At 35.0% G+C, this 15,778-nt stretch overlaps 1 protein-coding gene across 1 annotated transcript in view; it reads right to left on the reverse strand.

Moving 5' to 3' along the window:
• Nucleotides 1–1,247: 1,247 nt before the first annotated feature.
• Nucleotides 1,248–15,778, reverse strand: part of LOC120085832 (uncharacterized) — a 43,493-nt gene continuing 28,962 nt past the window's right edge. The window contains exons 17-36 of the mRNA XM_039042042.2: nt 14,025–14,249; nt 13,605–13,695; nt 13,406–13,483; nt 12,999–13,289; nt 12,690–12,887; nt 12,044–12,535; nt 10,846–11,007; nt 10,342–10,671; nt 10,175–10,257; nt 9,924–10,028; nt 8,683–8,911; nt 6,996–7,358; nt 6,403–6,504; nt 5,174–5,317; nt 4,407–4,495; nt 3,953–4,035; nt 3,707–3,822; nt 3,538–3,623; nt 2,478–2,577; nt 1,248–1,770 (exon numbers count right to left, since the gene is read on the reverse strand). Of these exons, the coding sequence (XP_038897970.1) occupies nt 1,705–1,770; nt 2,478–2,577; nt 3,538–3,623; nt 3,707–3,822; nt 3,953–4,035; nt 4,407–4,495; nt 5,174–5,317; nt 6,403–6,504; nt 6,996–7,358; nt 8,683–8,911; nt 9,924–10,028; nt 10,175–10,257; nt 10,342–10,671; nt 10,846–11,007; nt 12,044–12,535; nt 12,690–12,887; nt 12,999–13,289; nt 13,406–13,483; nt 13,605–13,695; nt 14,025–14,249 (3,433 nt within the window). The 3' untranslated portion in view covers nt 1,248–1,704. The remainder of the gene's footprint in view (nt 1,771–2,477; nt 2,578–3,537; nt 3,624–3,706; nt 3,823–3,952; nt 4,036–4,406; nt 4,496–5,173; nt 5,318–6,402; nt 6,505–6,995; nt 7,359–8,682; nt 8,912–9,923; nt 10,029–10,174; nt 10,258–10,341; nt 10,672–10,845; nt 11,008–12,043; nt 12,536–12,689; nt 12,888–12,998; nt 13,290–13,405; nt 13,484–13,604; nt 13,696–14,024; nt 14,250–15,778) is intronic.

A 15,778-nucleotide genomic window follows, 5' to 3' on the forward strand; every position in this document is an offset into this window, starting at 1 on the left:
TAATCCTGAATATACAGGAGTTCATAGTTAGTTCAAGATTAAGATCGAGTTACCTAGATCATTTATTCGAAACAGTCAATCTTAAACAATAGACAACGTTTATAAAGTAAGAGTGACTCATTTCTTGGTTCGATCTTATACAAACTCATTGTATAGGACGCCCCCACTTCTCATGTCTCCATATGAACGATTCAGGATCACATCGTTTGTGTTATCTACAAAGCAGACCGCATCTAATAGTGTTACCAAAATAAAGTATTCAACCTTATTCATATACTATAGACCGTTTTAGCTATCTACTCGAACTTGATCCATCTTTATGTCACTACATAATGTTCAAGTATTCATATAATAATCATGAATGAATTTAGTCTTTATAAGTGCAATTTATATGTTCAACAACAATTTTGTTGAATAAACGTCAATAACATCTTTATTGATAATAGAAAATGTTTAAAATCATAAAAGTTTTAAGACATACAACTCAACATGTAGTGCACGTGCGATCCAGAACATCTAAAAACATCACAAACCTGTTATTACCTCAAACTTCCTTGGCAACATAAAACAATGATTCTAATAAGAAATCAAAATTTTTTTGCCACCTCCAACCATATAATTATTATTTTATAATATTTAATAATAAAATATTCATAAAATATCATTGATTATTTGAAAAACTATGAAACCTGTGATGTACACTATTTTGACCACGTACTATTCAAATTACATTAAATAATGTTGGATCTTATTTATTAGATTAAGTTACGCAATCTAAATATCAAATAAAATAGCTTCTTATTTTATTAGAAGTTATTTTATTAAATAAATAATTTATTTACTCATTACAAAAAAAAAAAAAAGTGTACAAATTAAATTCCATTCATATATTTCAATTACAACAAAATTTTAACATTGAAAACTCAATTCAAAAAATACAAAAGGCACTTCCAAGACGGGCCTTTTTACCCAAAAGATTGAAGGTTTGATTTCCATCTCCATCATTATTATACTAAAAAACACCAAATGAGGTATGCACAGTTGAATAAACTAAACAATATATATATAGCCATAAATAAATCTTAACCTAATTTAATTACATTGATGACTCAAAAGCTGACTTTGGAGTATACAATAATATATTGTTGCAAGTTGCAAATACAAGGGAAATATATATATTTTTTATTTAAATACAAGAAACAGACATTATGACTTGGCAAAATGTAGACCCAACCAATCTCTGAAGGTGATGACAAGATAAGAAAAGAATTTAATTCTCAAAACATTTCATTTACAAAGTGGAGTGCCACATTCCTCTGCCTACTCTTGCCTCTCAAAGCTGTAATAATTTACTAAAAGGAGATTCAGGATAATATATATATTCTACATATAACATTACCTATTTAGCTTACAATAAATAGCCTCATTCTGGAGCACGAAAAAATGTCCAACAAATATAATTACATGTACACAAAACATAGGAATAACTGCGAACTCCCGGAACAATTTAACCAGTATTTCGAAGTGATTAAGCGAATCTGACTTTTCTTCTAAGTCACCTCAAGCAGTATCCCAAGCAAAAACAAGCTCCATCTTACCGGAACTACCAAAGCAATTGATGTTGAACCAAGTAAATGATTGCAGAGAAGTCGCTAGAGACTACACGATGAAGGCCGAACGAAAAAACCTATTCGATTGAGCTGATTACATGTATTGTGCCAACCACTGCTTACACATATCAAGCACGGGGAGGGCGTTTGCGTGCAATGCCTGAAAGAGAAACGGACAGCTCAACTTGAGTTACTGTTTCTAAATCAAGCATCCAAAGCGCTATAATCTTCACATTGGTCAACATTCACATTAACATCACAAGGAAAAACAAAAGACGTGACGTTAAATTCATGTGAGTGTGTGAGAACAAGAAAAGGTGGTTGGTATAGTAATACAGACATCATTGCCACTAAGCCATATAGTCGATCAATTTACTTACCATAATGTATATATTGAATAATTTCTCTCTTTTTCCTTTGTCCCAAATCTATCTCAAACAATAAACAAATTCAATGCATTTAAAGAACTCACGTTTAAATAATAATAAAATCAAACAAGAATTATCAGGTTGCATGAATTAACAATTTTAAAAACCGGCAACATATATATATATATGTCATATCATGCTTGAACGACAGGTGGTGTTTGGTTTAAATTTTAACGAGTGGTAAAAAGTGTTCAGACGAATTACATACACTTTTTAAAGATTTCAATGGTCGAAACTGGCTTGAGAAATTAATTTTAAAAACAGATAAAAAAGACACCTGGTACTTTTAGAGAGAGTATATAAAGTTTCTTCAACGTATATAAAGGGTAGGAAGGAAAGTAAGGTAAGAAAAATAATGGTCATCAGATTCCTGGCCGAGATCAAACTAAAACTCAGTTCAAATTAGAATTCCTTAATAGATGTGCTCAAGATGCCTGACCTGATGAGCTACATACTCAACATCAGCAACACTTCCACTTCGTGAAGCGATTTGGAAAGCACTTTTGAGACGGCCGCAGACCACACAAGCCAAAACTTTTCTGTATGTACGAGATGAGTGCCATAAGGATTTGAAGCAATTGTATGGATTATGAAAATTCAAAATAATGCATGATGAGAAACATAATAACTTCTTCAATGGTTCATATCATCGATCATTCTTGTGAAAATCATACTATAATTGAGGATGAATTATTATCATCTCCACTCCCAGCATCGATGACAGAATGAATGCAGGAAATTTAACAAAGTAATGGACTCAAAATTTTATTAAAGTGAATTCTTCGGCCCTTAGTATAGGCAGAAAGTCAATGTGGTAATAGAAAATTGTTGAGTAATTACTTTACAAGCTCAATAAAGCTTACAAATCCATTTATCATATGTGGTTACTGTACTCCTGCCATCTAGATTTTTCATGGGAATATAAATTATCTTAACGTACAGAGAAACCTCCCTCAAAATTCTAATAGTTGTTCTCTAGTCCCACCCAATATACAATATGCCAATCTCCTTTCCTCTGTCCCTTTTCGAGCTACTTCCTAACAAAGTCCTATTTGTGGGGGGGAACTTCGGTGCAAAAAGGATGTCTCTGTGAGACTAGGATGCCTCTGTGGGTTAACAGGGCAGTCTTTGAAACATAAACCCAACATTCGAACGTGCATGGCATGGCTCTTGGGCCATAATCCAACAGAGCCTTCATTTGGTCGATATGGAATGAAGAAATTTGCAGAATTTTCAAGACAAGGAGAAGCCTTTTGATTCCCCTTTTCTGATTCTCTATCCTTCTTGGCTACATCCCAAGTGAAAAGATCTCCCCTCTAACAATTATATTATGAACTCTCTTCTTTTCAATTCCTTTGGATGGAGTTTTGTCCCCTTTTTTTGTAATGTCATGCTAATAATGAAATTCTCTAATAAAAAGAAAATTATAAATTCATAAAGTGGTCATGACAGTTTTTTTACACACGGACACATATCGGAATGAAGAGCAAAATGATTACCTGTGACTGCTAGTCAGCATATCTATGAGACGGTCTGGCCGCTCCTTGTGTTTGTTAGCATATACATTTATCGCTGCTCCCAAAACCTACCATTCCAAGAACAAGTATAATTAAAACATACACATTCTCCAATATGTTACACAGTAGAACAAAAGTACAATTTCGTTACCTGGTCCCAATCGCCATCCTCAATGGTGCCTTTGATATTTCTGAAGAACTCTGTCAACTGACCACCTTTCTTCCTCTCAGCAAGCGATGCAGCAACACCAGCATATATATCAACAGCTGGAGGTGGCAAGACGGTGTTCAAGTTTTGTTTTTTTTTTCTTTTTTTTTTTTTTGGAAACACAATTATAGCACAATCTTAATAATTAGAAAAGAAAAAGTTGCCCAGCCTACACAATGCAATTACTACCTGGAAGACCAAACTGATATATAATCTGGAAGGCCAAATCAAAGTTTTTCTCCACAAGGGTCTCAGCAATCTTACATCTTCTCCTGAAAAAGCAAAACAGCAATTGAATTTCTTCATTTGCTTCTTGTGAGCTATACGACTCCACAAAGTATTTAAAGCACATCGTCCTTTATCTTCTTAGAAGTCAGAACACACCTTGCTTGAGTAAAATGATAGAAAAAAGGACAAGGGTCTCAGCATGGGACTCTAATCTTAATCTCTAGATATTATGATCCACACTTTGCAATAAGATTTTACTTCTTTTTTATTTATTATTTATTTTTAAAGGGGAAAAAACCATTCCCAAGTTGGAAATAATATATTTCTGCATGAAAAGATCAAGAGTCATGTGGTTACTGGCTTACTGCATTTTAGTATAATGAAAATAAAACCTTGTTGATGAAAGTAATAAAACCTGAATGTTTCAGGATCATTTGGATTTCCAAAGAGTGAATGTTTCCATTGTGGTCCATCTGAATCATTGAATGACTTCACAACTTCCACCTAAAAATGTCAAAAACCCACAAGAAGATTTTAAGAATTGCTTGTACAAATTACACCTCCACCAATGACTTGGCACAGAGAAACATTATATACTGCTGCTAAAACAAAGTCCACGTGATCTTAACTTTTAACTAGTATCATAACGAACAAACATCCATCTTTTATCTGCTTTTGGATAAGGAATCTATCTATATGTATTTGACCATTATGTATGGGCTCCCCCTCCTCTTATGTTCATCTTTTGTTACCACCGGGGTTGTCTTCTCCTCCTTTTACTTTGGGATTCTTTGTAACTTTAATGCTTCTCCCTTTTGTACCTCTTTGGATAATTTCATTCATCAATGAAGTGTTTTTTATAGGAGACCAGCAATTTCTTCTTTAATAACAACCAAAGAATCTCATGATTTTTCTCACGAAGTAAAAGTGCGAGAACTGTTGAGGATGAAATATATTTAATTTTTCCGAACTTGAATGCAAATATTGAGTGAGAAATACAGAGTTGAGTTTTCCAATGAATAAATTTTTTATGTTGATTGTTAACCACTGACCAAACAAATTATCACAAGTTATTTGAGAATTTATCCATTCATATTGCCCTAATGCTACACTTAAAACTATGCTTTAGCATTATACGACAGAAGAAAGACAATAACATCCACTTTAGATGGCAGACATTACTTGGATTGAAATCCTGGCAGAAAACCTGACAAGTCCTTCTTCAGAGAGCTTCTCAGAGGCACTTTTCACTCTAACTCCCTTTACCATAGGCTTAGTAGAATCTCCACCTTTATGTCGTGCTGATAGTGCCTCATCAAAGTGCATCTGTATTTAAAATGGCAATTGAATAACAAAGCTAAAATTAGTTTTGCATTTTTATGCGTGGTTTAGTTTCAGAAGAATTATGTCAAAATTCAAGCCAACAAATTTCCATCACCACCAACCTAATACAAAAAATTTCCATTTTCTATACTATGATAGCTATCAATTTCTATACAGTAATCTTTAGTTTATTTGAGATTTACAGACTTGGAATGCTCAAATTCTAAATAAGCGTTGTCATTCTAACCATCAATTGAATATTTACAGGTCAGTTTAACATACAGAATGGGCACATCATGCTTCCGTTTCAATAAAATGCCAATATGATTTCACACATCCAACCTCACTCAACCTTCAACTGCCCATCAAGTCATTAAAGATCGTATCCTAGCTTCCTACGCAACTTATCTATCCAATAATGTACTGTAGAGCTATGGAGTGGAAAAATCAAACCTGTCTATCAATATGCATTACTGGTTTGGGAACCAAAATTCCATTAAGTTAATGTGATCTAAAGGTGCTTGTAGTTTAAGAAGCACGGATACGAGACACGGACACGGCAACACGTCATTTTTTTAAGACACAGACACGGCAATGACACATTTATTTCAACATACATTTCTTAAAACATATATCATTTTTAAACAAGAAGGAATTTCAAAGTCAATGGGTTTTTCAATAATGTGCTTAAAAAATATGAAATGAATGTTTGAATAGATACCGAACATGTTCAAGAAAATAATGTTTGAATAGATACCGAACATGTTCAAGTATATGTGTCAAGTATATGTAGGCAAGATTAATATAGTTTGCCTAAACGAAACAACCACAATATGTATCAAGTATATGTAGGCAAGATTAATTCAGCCCTTTTGCTGCTGCATTAATATAATTACATAATTTATGGAAGGAAATAAAATAGACATTCTTTCCCTATTTTGAGTTCCGATGATGATTTCAAAGTTGCTAAATATAAAATGACTCAAACACAATCAAGAGGCCCTCAACCCAACACCAAAGCAAAGAAGATCCAACATTAGAATAAGGTCGAACAAGTAGCATGAGCAGGAAATAAAATTCAGATATACCTTTGCATGTTCTAAATGCTTGACTGCTTCCTCTGGTGAGTAAGAATTCATAAACAACTGGATACAGCAAAGCCCAGCAGCAACATGATCCTGTTTTAATACCTGTAACATAAAGAGAAACAATAAGAAATTTGAAGACAAGCTGAAAGGGGGGGAAAAAGCTAAAAGACAAGCTCACTAATCGATTTATCTCTAGTTTCGTTGTTTTTAATGATGGTTGGTCACTTTTCTCCTTCAAGATGGTGCGAGTTTAGAAAACACATTCAAAACTTAAATCGATTTCAATTTCGGGAGCAACAGGTTTATGGTTAACGAGTATGATAACTTAAGTCATTCTTCAGTCAACTTATCAAGATAGTAACTTCATTGTTCTTTTTGTCCCACCGCCAGTATTTGAGTACTATACTAGATAGTTCAGCAAGGTCAGCACATATAAAATTGCAAACTACTGTTATGCTCCATTACGTGCCATTAGCTACCAATTTGTATACAATCAATAGGAAGGCACCAAGTAAATGAACTGAAATAGCTTAGTAAACACCACATTAACCCAATCCCTCAAAATTAAAGTCTTGCAAAGGGAAACAGGGTACCTGAAACACGTATAAATAATTAAAATGTTTGTGTGTTTCACAGAAGTTACAAATACGAGCAAGTGCTGCTGCCATATATTGGTTCACCGATCCATCCTGTGGTTTAGTAGATGATAACTTTGCTGAAATCACCTCCTCAAGAATAGACATCGCACCATAACCAATACAAAGGTCACACAGATCATCAATGGTCCCATAATCGGTTGCCAGTGAATCAGATCTTTGAGGTGAAGATGAGGTGACAGTTCCCACACTTGTGGGTTGAGGAGGTGCAGGGACAGAATCTAGAGGAAAAAACAGCATGCAGGCATCTCTGTAATGTCCATGCTTAAACATAAAGCCAAGCAACATTTGACATGCGTACTGCAAAGAACAAAAGCACATATCAATGACCCCATCTTATTTCAAATATATCTAACTCAAAATGATATGTCATAGAAAAGTACAAATTTGAAAAAAAAAATGCAAAGAAATAGTCATTCAATGAGACATTCTTTTCAGAGGCGCATTGGAGAATCTTGATCATATTCTTTGGAGATGCTTCATGCCATTATGTTATGGCTGATTAGGGTTCACTTTTCGGAGTGGTTTGGCGCTTCTTTCGCTCATAACCAAGATTGTTGAACAATGGTTGAGGAGGTTGGGTTGTCCCCTCCCTTTCAAGACAAGAGCAGAGTTCGCTTGCAAGCTTGATATACTAACCACAAGAGTGCAAACCACAGCCAAAAAGGATGAGGGATACCTAAGCCTAATTACAGAAGGATTAAAAAAGGAATGACCCCCGATCTTAAAATTCTAAAAATACTAATAAAATAGTAACAATAATAATATTATTATTATTTTAAAAAAAAAAGAAAAAAAAAAACACTAAAATTAGAGATCTTATCTAAGAAAAGTCTTCTATTTGTTTACTTCCAGAGAGCCCAAATGAAAGCTTAGATAGAAGGCCCTTCACTTTTGTGGGGTATTTGACTTGAGAGAAACCATAGCATTTTTAGAGGGGCTAAGGGGTCTTGGGAAGTAATTTGCGATAACGCTAGATTCAACCCTCTTTATGGGTGTTTTCTTCCAAGGCTTTTTATAATTATTAGCTAGGCCTTCTTTCTTTTTATTGGAGACCCATCGGTAGGTTTTGGCTCTTTTTTGTTGGACCTTTTCTTCCATGCTCTTTTATATTCTTTCATATCTTTATATAAGTTCCATTTCTTACAATAACGGTAAGGGAAGAAATGAAACAAATGAATTTGGTTGTTTAAGCATTTAATGAGATGTGAAGAAATGAAACTTGGTTCTTTTATCTTTTTTGGAAAAAGCAAAGGAAACAAGCTATAAAATTCGAGAAATAAGAAACATCCATATACAAAAGAAAAAAATGCTAATCAATAAACATATTAGGTCATTCACTGCCAATATTGTGAGCTTTCTGTTCCCATATTGTGCATCGTACAGTGAAAACAGATGTCCTGTCCTAATGTCAAATCTTTCCTGCTTCAAATCATTATTAAAATACAAAAAGTCAGGGTGTGCTGACCCCCTATAAGCTAATTTTTCCTCCGCATGCTATACTTGACAGACGGTGGCAGTAACAATTAGAAACAATATCAGGGAAAGAAGCATTGCACACAGCAGTCATAGTGCCAAGCATTACAGACAAGCTAAAACATGTATACAAAAAGATTTGGCTTACTTCTTGCATGTAACTAAGACATTCAGTAAACCGGATGCTGTCCAAATTACTACGAGGTCCATCGTCTAACTCTAAACCATAAGGTGAACCATCGTTTGCAGACTCTATAAACCATCGGGATCTTTCTGACCGTGGAAAAGTTGATGGCATATGTAGAACATTGAGATAAGAATCTGCAGAAAGTGAATCATCTAATATTGTTGGCGCGCTTTTAGCCAAATGCTCGTACCTGGAATTTAACTTCTATCAGTTATTTCAACAACACATTTTTTATATTTATGCTCAAGAAAAAGGCTCAATTATAAATCTACTGCATCAAAGCAACTACGTCATGTAATCAATACATGTTCCATTGAAATAATATATAGAATAGCATTGTTTTACAACATACACTTCATGTGTCAAACGAACAAGTTCTAGTACTAGAGATGGCGGGGAAGAAGTGAAAGTGAAGACAGTAAAAATGGATGTACCAACATATATTGACAACCAACTGAATGAAACAGAAAGTATTAGGGGAAGAGGAAACTGGGAAATAAAAATTGAAAGACGTACAGGTTCTTCTTTTTATTGATCAAAGAAAGGTTTTTCCAAAAAGAATCAAATTTCATTAGATTGCACAGCAGACATCTAAAATCTTATATTGTATTTCATAAATATTCAGCTGAGAACCGTAAAGATATCTCATCAACTAGCCTGACATTTTTGGTATCCAAGGAAACACTAATCAGCTACAAGAATCAATGGTCAGAGATGGCTGCCACTTGCACAAGCAAAATACATGAGATGAATGGAAAAATACTACGGGTTGTTTGGACACTATTTCCAATATAGTTGCATTTTTCCATATTTTCGTCTATTGAGTTATCACAAATGATTTTTTTTTTTAAAAAAAACAAAATGTAGTTCCAAAAAATAAGAAGTTTGATGGCAGTGAATTCAGTTTGCTTAATGATATTAGACACATTTACTAGTCATTCTTTAACTAAAATTTCTAATTTCAAATTTCAAATTATTAAAAAAAAAAAAAAAGTATATTTTTCAGGCAGTGTTCCATACTAGTACAACCCCTTAATGCAGAAGAACGGCATCCTATTTATCTTCCATTACAATCTTCTTCTCGTTTTAAAAAAAATTATAATAGAATCATCAGCCTTTTATTTTCTACTCCTCAAATTCTAGCAAAAGGGCCACGGAAGAAAAGGAAGAAAAAGAACATTGTAAGTAAAATATTGTCTTACATTGATCGAACAGTAGCAACCTCCACAGGGGGACCTCCTTCAATAGTGTTGATAATATCTTGTACAAAAGCCATGGAATCACCCTTGTACAACTGAAAAGCTTGCCTGAGAAACATTGATGACAATACAGAAATAAGGTTACCTGAAAATTTGCTATGAACCAGATGGAAACGAATGGTTATTTAAAACTGAGACAACTTTTTAGATTACTCCACAAAACAGAAGGTCCTTTAAAGAGATAAAGTAAATACTTGAATTTCACACGTGCTTGCACATAGTGCTCCATCCGTATCAAAGCGTGGCCCCATGCATTCCAAACAGGGAAAACATCAATCTGAGAGATAAACAAAAACAGAAGTTTATATTTCACATCGTTGCAAAAGGCAATGGCTATGGCACAATATCAAATTCATATTACCTTGCACTTTTTGCATGTATATACAGCCATGCTATATCTCTCTTCCAGAATCAACCTATCACGGAGACGAGCAGATGACTCCACATCAGCAATATCATCAAGAGATGCAGCAATTCCTGACCCCAAGAGGCTTTGAAGTAACTGAGCACGAACTAGCCAAGTGTCGGCCTGAGAATGAGCATAAGAAATCTTGTCTGTTGACTGACTACCCAGACTCGAGCTGCCAGCATCTGAAGACGTGTCATCAAGATCCCTACTTTTTTCAGAATTACTTGATAAGTCAGTACCACCAACAAGCTTTCTCAACAAAGATTTAGCATAGAGTAGCCCCTGAACACAGAGAAAAGATCCTTTTATTAATCACCCCCATTAAGTTATAATGTGATTTACAGAGGAAAATATCCAAAATTGCAATTGTTTAGGAGAGCTCTACCAAAAGCAAAAGATATGTTTAGAGAGCCACAACATCATCAGATCATGGCAAGGACATGACAAAAAACAAACCTGTACAATAGTCTCTGTAGCATGATATGCACGACCAATTATTTCCATTGATGCATTCTCAGGCAATCGCTGAGAGCTCAATACATTCTTCATCTGGTTGATACACAAGTCCATGGCACTTTTGGCGGATGTTAATTCATCAGAACAGAGAGAAAGCAACGCCTACAAATAAAAGAATCAAAATATACTGAGATGTGCAGCAGAGCATACACACAGGGAATTTCAATTTCTACCACCAAATTTGTCATGGATAAGTAAAAACAATACTGACAATATCCAAGAAAAAAGGTCAATAACCCTACCTACAATTCACTGAAGAATGTAAATATCAAGATTCTAATAACTATTTGAGTAAAAATTTGTCCTTGGCCTATTTTTAGTCTAAGAATATTATTAGGTTTCTGCAGTTTGTTGGCTAATTTGACAAGAAATATGTGAAGGCATTTTTTTTTTTTTCAACTAAAGCTAAAGATGCTGAAGCTGCTTGGGTTCAAATCGACTATTCTACCTATAGTGTTTTTTTTTCCCCGTTTTTTGGGTAAAAGAAATATAACCAAACATAACTTTTCATTGATAAAATGAAAAGAGACTAATGCGTAAGGATACAATAATCTTCAAAAGGAAAGAGAAAATGATACAATAATCTTCAAAAGGAAAGAGAAAATGCTAGAAAACAAAAGGAGAAATACTGATGAAATACAAAGAGGAGAAGACAACAAAAAGCACACACTTAAACCTAACAAACCAGCTCCAAAAAGGAAATCAAAACAAGAAAGCACATAAACTATAGTTCCTCTAAGAATATCAAATCTTTAGATTTTGACTTTGTTTTCTTTTTTCTTTTTGCTCATTCCAATCGAATGGAATCTCCTTAAGCAATCTAGTACTTTTTTCAGGATGCATTATCCTCCTAATATTTTATAATTACTTTTCGTTCTTTTTATAGGAAATATAGAAACCTTTATCCATGACCTATTAATTTCAATAAAATATTTGTTCTCCAGAGATGCATAAAAAAGTAAAAAGAAAAAGTGCTCCTTAACCACTCCCCCCAGCCCCCACACAATCAAACCTCATAAAACCAGCTTCAGGTTGTACACGTATGACAAACAAAGATGCTATGACCTAACGATATTTGAGCAGTAACCTTTATCTTCTATAATGAACCCAATTTTCCTTATCAAGCTCACTGTCATACCTTAAAAAGAGTAAAGTCAGGGGCACTTTCATATCTATGAGATCCACGAACAGCTTCATCCTTTTCTGCATCACCTGTTAGCATCCACTCCTCAGAAATTGAAACAGACGGAAGTCTTTCTTGACCATCCGTGGAATATGATGATACCCGATCCTCTTGAATTCCAGTCATTGCCTCCCAAGCAACTCTTTCAGATGGTGCGAGTCCAGAACTCTTCCTTTTTCTGTAAAGCTCTTTTGGAGCAGTCTTCTCCCCAGTATTATTTCGAGGAGCCCATGAAAATGCTCTACGAGCCTCTTTCTGGAAATTACTTAGGCTTGTAGTGAAGGATGACCTTGCAGACACTCCTGATCTTGGTTTCGGTTTAGGTCTTGTGCCTGAGATGGATACACGATGTTCTCTGGGTGGAGAGTTGATATTGACAACCATAGCTTTAGTGGCATAAGTAATGATGACATTGTTGTCTCTCAAGGAAGGAAATTCTTTTATAATCTGCACATGGATAGATCATCAGATTTTATCTCAGAGAAACATAAAAGAGATGTCTTTGAATGCTTAACTCAGCATTCCACCAGATGAATACAATTTACAGCCTCTGGGATGTTAGGAAAGAATGAAGAGTACTAAAAGTCAAGGGTTGTAATACCAAAGAAGCAGATTGCAATTGCTTCCTCATCAGCAAAACCTCCAGTATCAAATGAGGATGCTCATGTAATGATGAACATCTTTGCTGCCATGGAAGTGGCAAGGCAGCCAACACACGAAGACCTAAGGCCCAGGAGTTAAGTCGAGATACCTCAACTTCGGACAGATTTCCTTCTCTACGCTTCAGGAAAAAGTGAACCTTTGGAAAAAATGGAAAGGAAATGATATTTAAGGGCCAAAAATGGAAAGTAAATTTGGATAAATAGATCTAGCCAAAGTTTTAACTGTTAGACTAGGATACAATTATTACCAGAAGTTGCTTTGAGCGAAGATTGGGTAGTAATTGCATTGCACCCATAGCCACAGGCAATGCATCATCTGAATCACTTAGTGAAGAAAGAAAGCGTGAAGCTTCTGCTGGACCTCCACCATTGAGCGGGTCAGCAGTCAGAAGCTTCACAAGTTGTCTTCCCTTTAGTTCTCGGCGTAAATCTATAGATAGTCCAGCACTTTCAGCTACCTCTAAAGCAGCAAAAACAGCTCCTTTCCCAGCTAATCTAAGAGCCAAGCCCTCAGGATCCTCCTTACACTCTACTTCAACCTGTTGTCCAAGAGAACAGCATAACGGTGAATCTCGATACAAAATCCTAGAAGAAAAATGACTTTAGAATCTTTCCCCACTCAAAATGTAAGTTTCTTAAAACATATATTTGTGACCTCTTGCCAGCTGCTAAAGTGATCGTCAGCACTTAATATATGGCCATACTTCTGCAAAGCTTGTCTGACTTGCATGACCTACATTTCCCATTTGATTAATCCAAAAAGCAGAAAGGAAACAGTTTTGGCTATCAGGAAGAGTAATCCACAAATAACAAGCAACAAAGGCCAAAACAGACTTAAAATTTAAGAGTCACACTTGATTTTTAAGAGAATCGGATTGAGGCAGGTGGCAGCTGCACATAGTAAGAACATTCAAAGCAGCATCCAGCTCCCACCTATGCATATACCTGGAATGAAAATTCAGAATTAGAAATAAAATATTTCCGCTCCCAAAGCATTTTGAGCATGTATAAAAGGAGGACTGAAAAACATGCTGCACTATCATGAGCATATTTCTTTAAATTAATAATTTGTCCCAGAAAGCAGTCAGAAGTTCATGTTCTCATTGGGCAACTATAACAAACAAAATAATAAGAATGATGATATGAAACCATTCTCGTATTTACTAGAGAAATCAAAAAGCAGAAAGCGTGCAAGTTAAGCTAAAACACCTTAATTCTAGAGATCAGCTAGAGTTTACGACCAAAGGGAGAAAATTTTCTATGGCATCACATACTTGAGGGCAAGTCTAGCTGCTAATTGTTTATCCTTCAACCGTAGACAATACTGCCAGCTAGTACTCCAGACACCAGGATTTCCATGATGTTGAGATTGTCTAAAAATTGAATCTCTCTCTTCATCACGTTCAATCAGTAGTTTAAGCAACCAATCAGACGCTCCATTACGAAGAAATCGATCAGAAATAGCAAGAGCATCCATTAACTGGCCATCATCAATTAATCTGTTCTAAAAAATGCCACTTTGTTAGAATCTAAAAACCAAATTTTGATTATGATAAATGAAAGAGCAATGTCGTAAAAAATTCAATGATCAGTATAACTTCATTGGTAGGCGTTCTACTAACCATACAACTAATGATTTCATAATTCAGTAAAGTTGAACAGTGAAATTCTTAGAAGCAAATTTCCAGATTAAATAACAAACCAAACATGAGCCACGACGTGTATTTTTTTTTTTCTTAAGAATATTACATCACATGTTAGGTAGAAGAATTTGAACCCACAGAATCTTAGAGGAAGCAGAGATTCATTAAATGTTGAGCTATGCTAGGTTCGCACCATGTGTGTCTCGTATTAGGAACATAGATACTGGTTTTCTATCTTTTTTTCTTCTATTTCTGGTAAGATATGCAATTTATTTGGAATTGATCAACAAATGATAATGCATCTGCAGAAGACTGCCCCATGTGTACTTCTCTTCCCACATGCATCTGCAGAAGAACTGAGAAACATAAAAGAAACATGAACACCTTTTAAAAGAATGCTATTACGGAAAAATGGGGAAGAACACCTTCTAAATGGTGGTAGTATGGAAACCTGAGGATGGTCACTAGCCTAAACCGCCCCTCCAATCACTTATCATAGAAAGGATACACGTCTGTAATTATCATCCTATGTATTTTTTGGAGAGAGCAGATCTTTATAAGGCTCATAATGCATATAGTAGTATTTTCTGTGTTAAATAAAGGGAAATCGCTACTGATTCCTATCAAACGCCTCTTAAAAGTGCTATTATAGTTCTTCAAAAAAAAAAATGATCTTACGGACCATTTGGAAAGGAATAAACATCTTACGGACCATTTGGAAAAGACAGCCGCCTTCTTTTTAAACGAAAACAAAAATTTCATTGATATAATGAAAAGAGACTAATGCTCCAAAATACAAAACCTCCAATCAAAAGACAAAAATAAGTGACAAACACAACTAATGAAGAACAAAAGCCAAAAAAGAGAGAACTTCAACTAAGAAGCACAAAAATTTAGAGAGCCCCCATATAAGAATCTTGGCCCAAGGAATTGGGGGGAGTGGAGTGGAACCTCATTTGACCCAAGGAGTTGGGTCGCACAAAAAAAAAAAATCAATTTTAAGCCTTATTAACTCCTTATATCATGGACCCATAAATTCACAACTCCCTAAACTTCACAACTCTGTTCTTTGCCCTAAACACCACTTAAGAGACAAATCGAACCAAACCAAAGGGAAACATCAAATCAAAATACTGACAAATTGCACCGCAAAAGACCAAAAAGCTCTGGAGAAGCCCTTATGAGAGGGAAACGAGACCCTAAGCAAAGGGGAGTTTAAGAATCTCTCATAGAAGGAAAAGAAAAACAAAAAGGGACAAAAAAACCCTCAAACAATCCAGAAAAATGCAAATAGCTCTACTCTAAACGAACAGGGAACTTCTACTTTTCCATTGCTCACACTTACCCATGATTGTTCATCATCATCGAAACAAGATAAAACTTTA

The sequence above is a fragment of the Benincasa hispida genome, chromosome 9 (genome assembly GCF_027475165.1).
Source record: "Benincasa hispida cultivar pf3 chromosome 9, pf3_genome.v1.1, whole genome shotgun sequence".
Taxonomy (NCBI): Eukaryota; Viridiplantae; Streptophyta; class Magnoliopsida; order Cucurbitales; family Cucurbitaceae; genus Benincasa; species Benincasa hispida.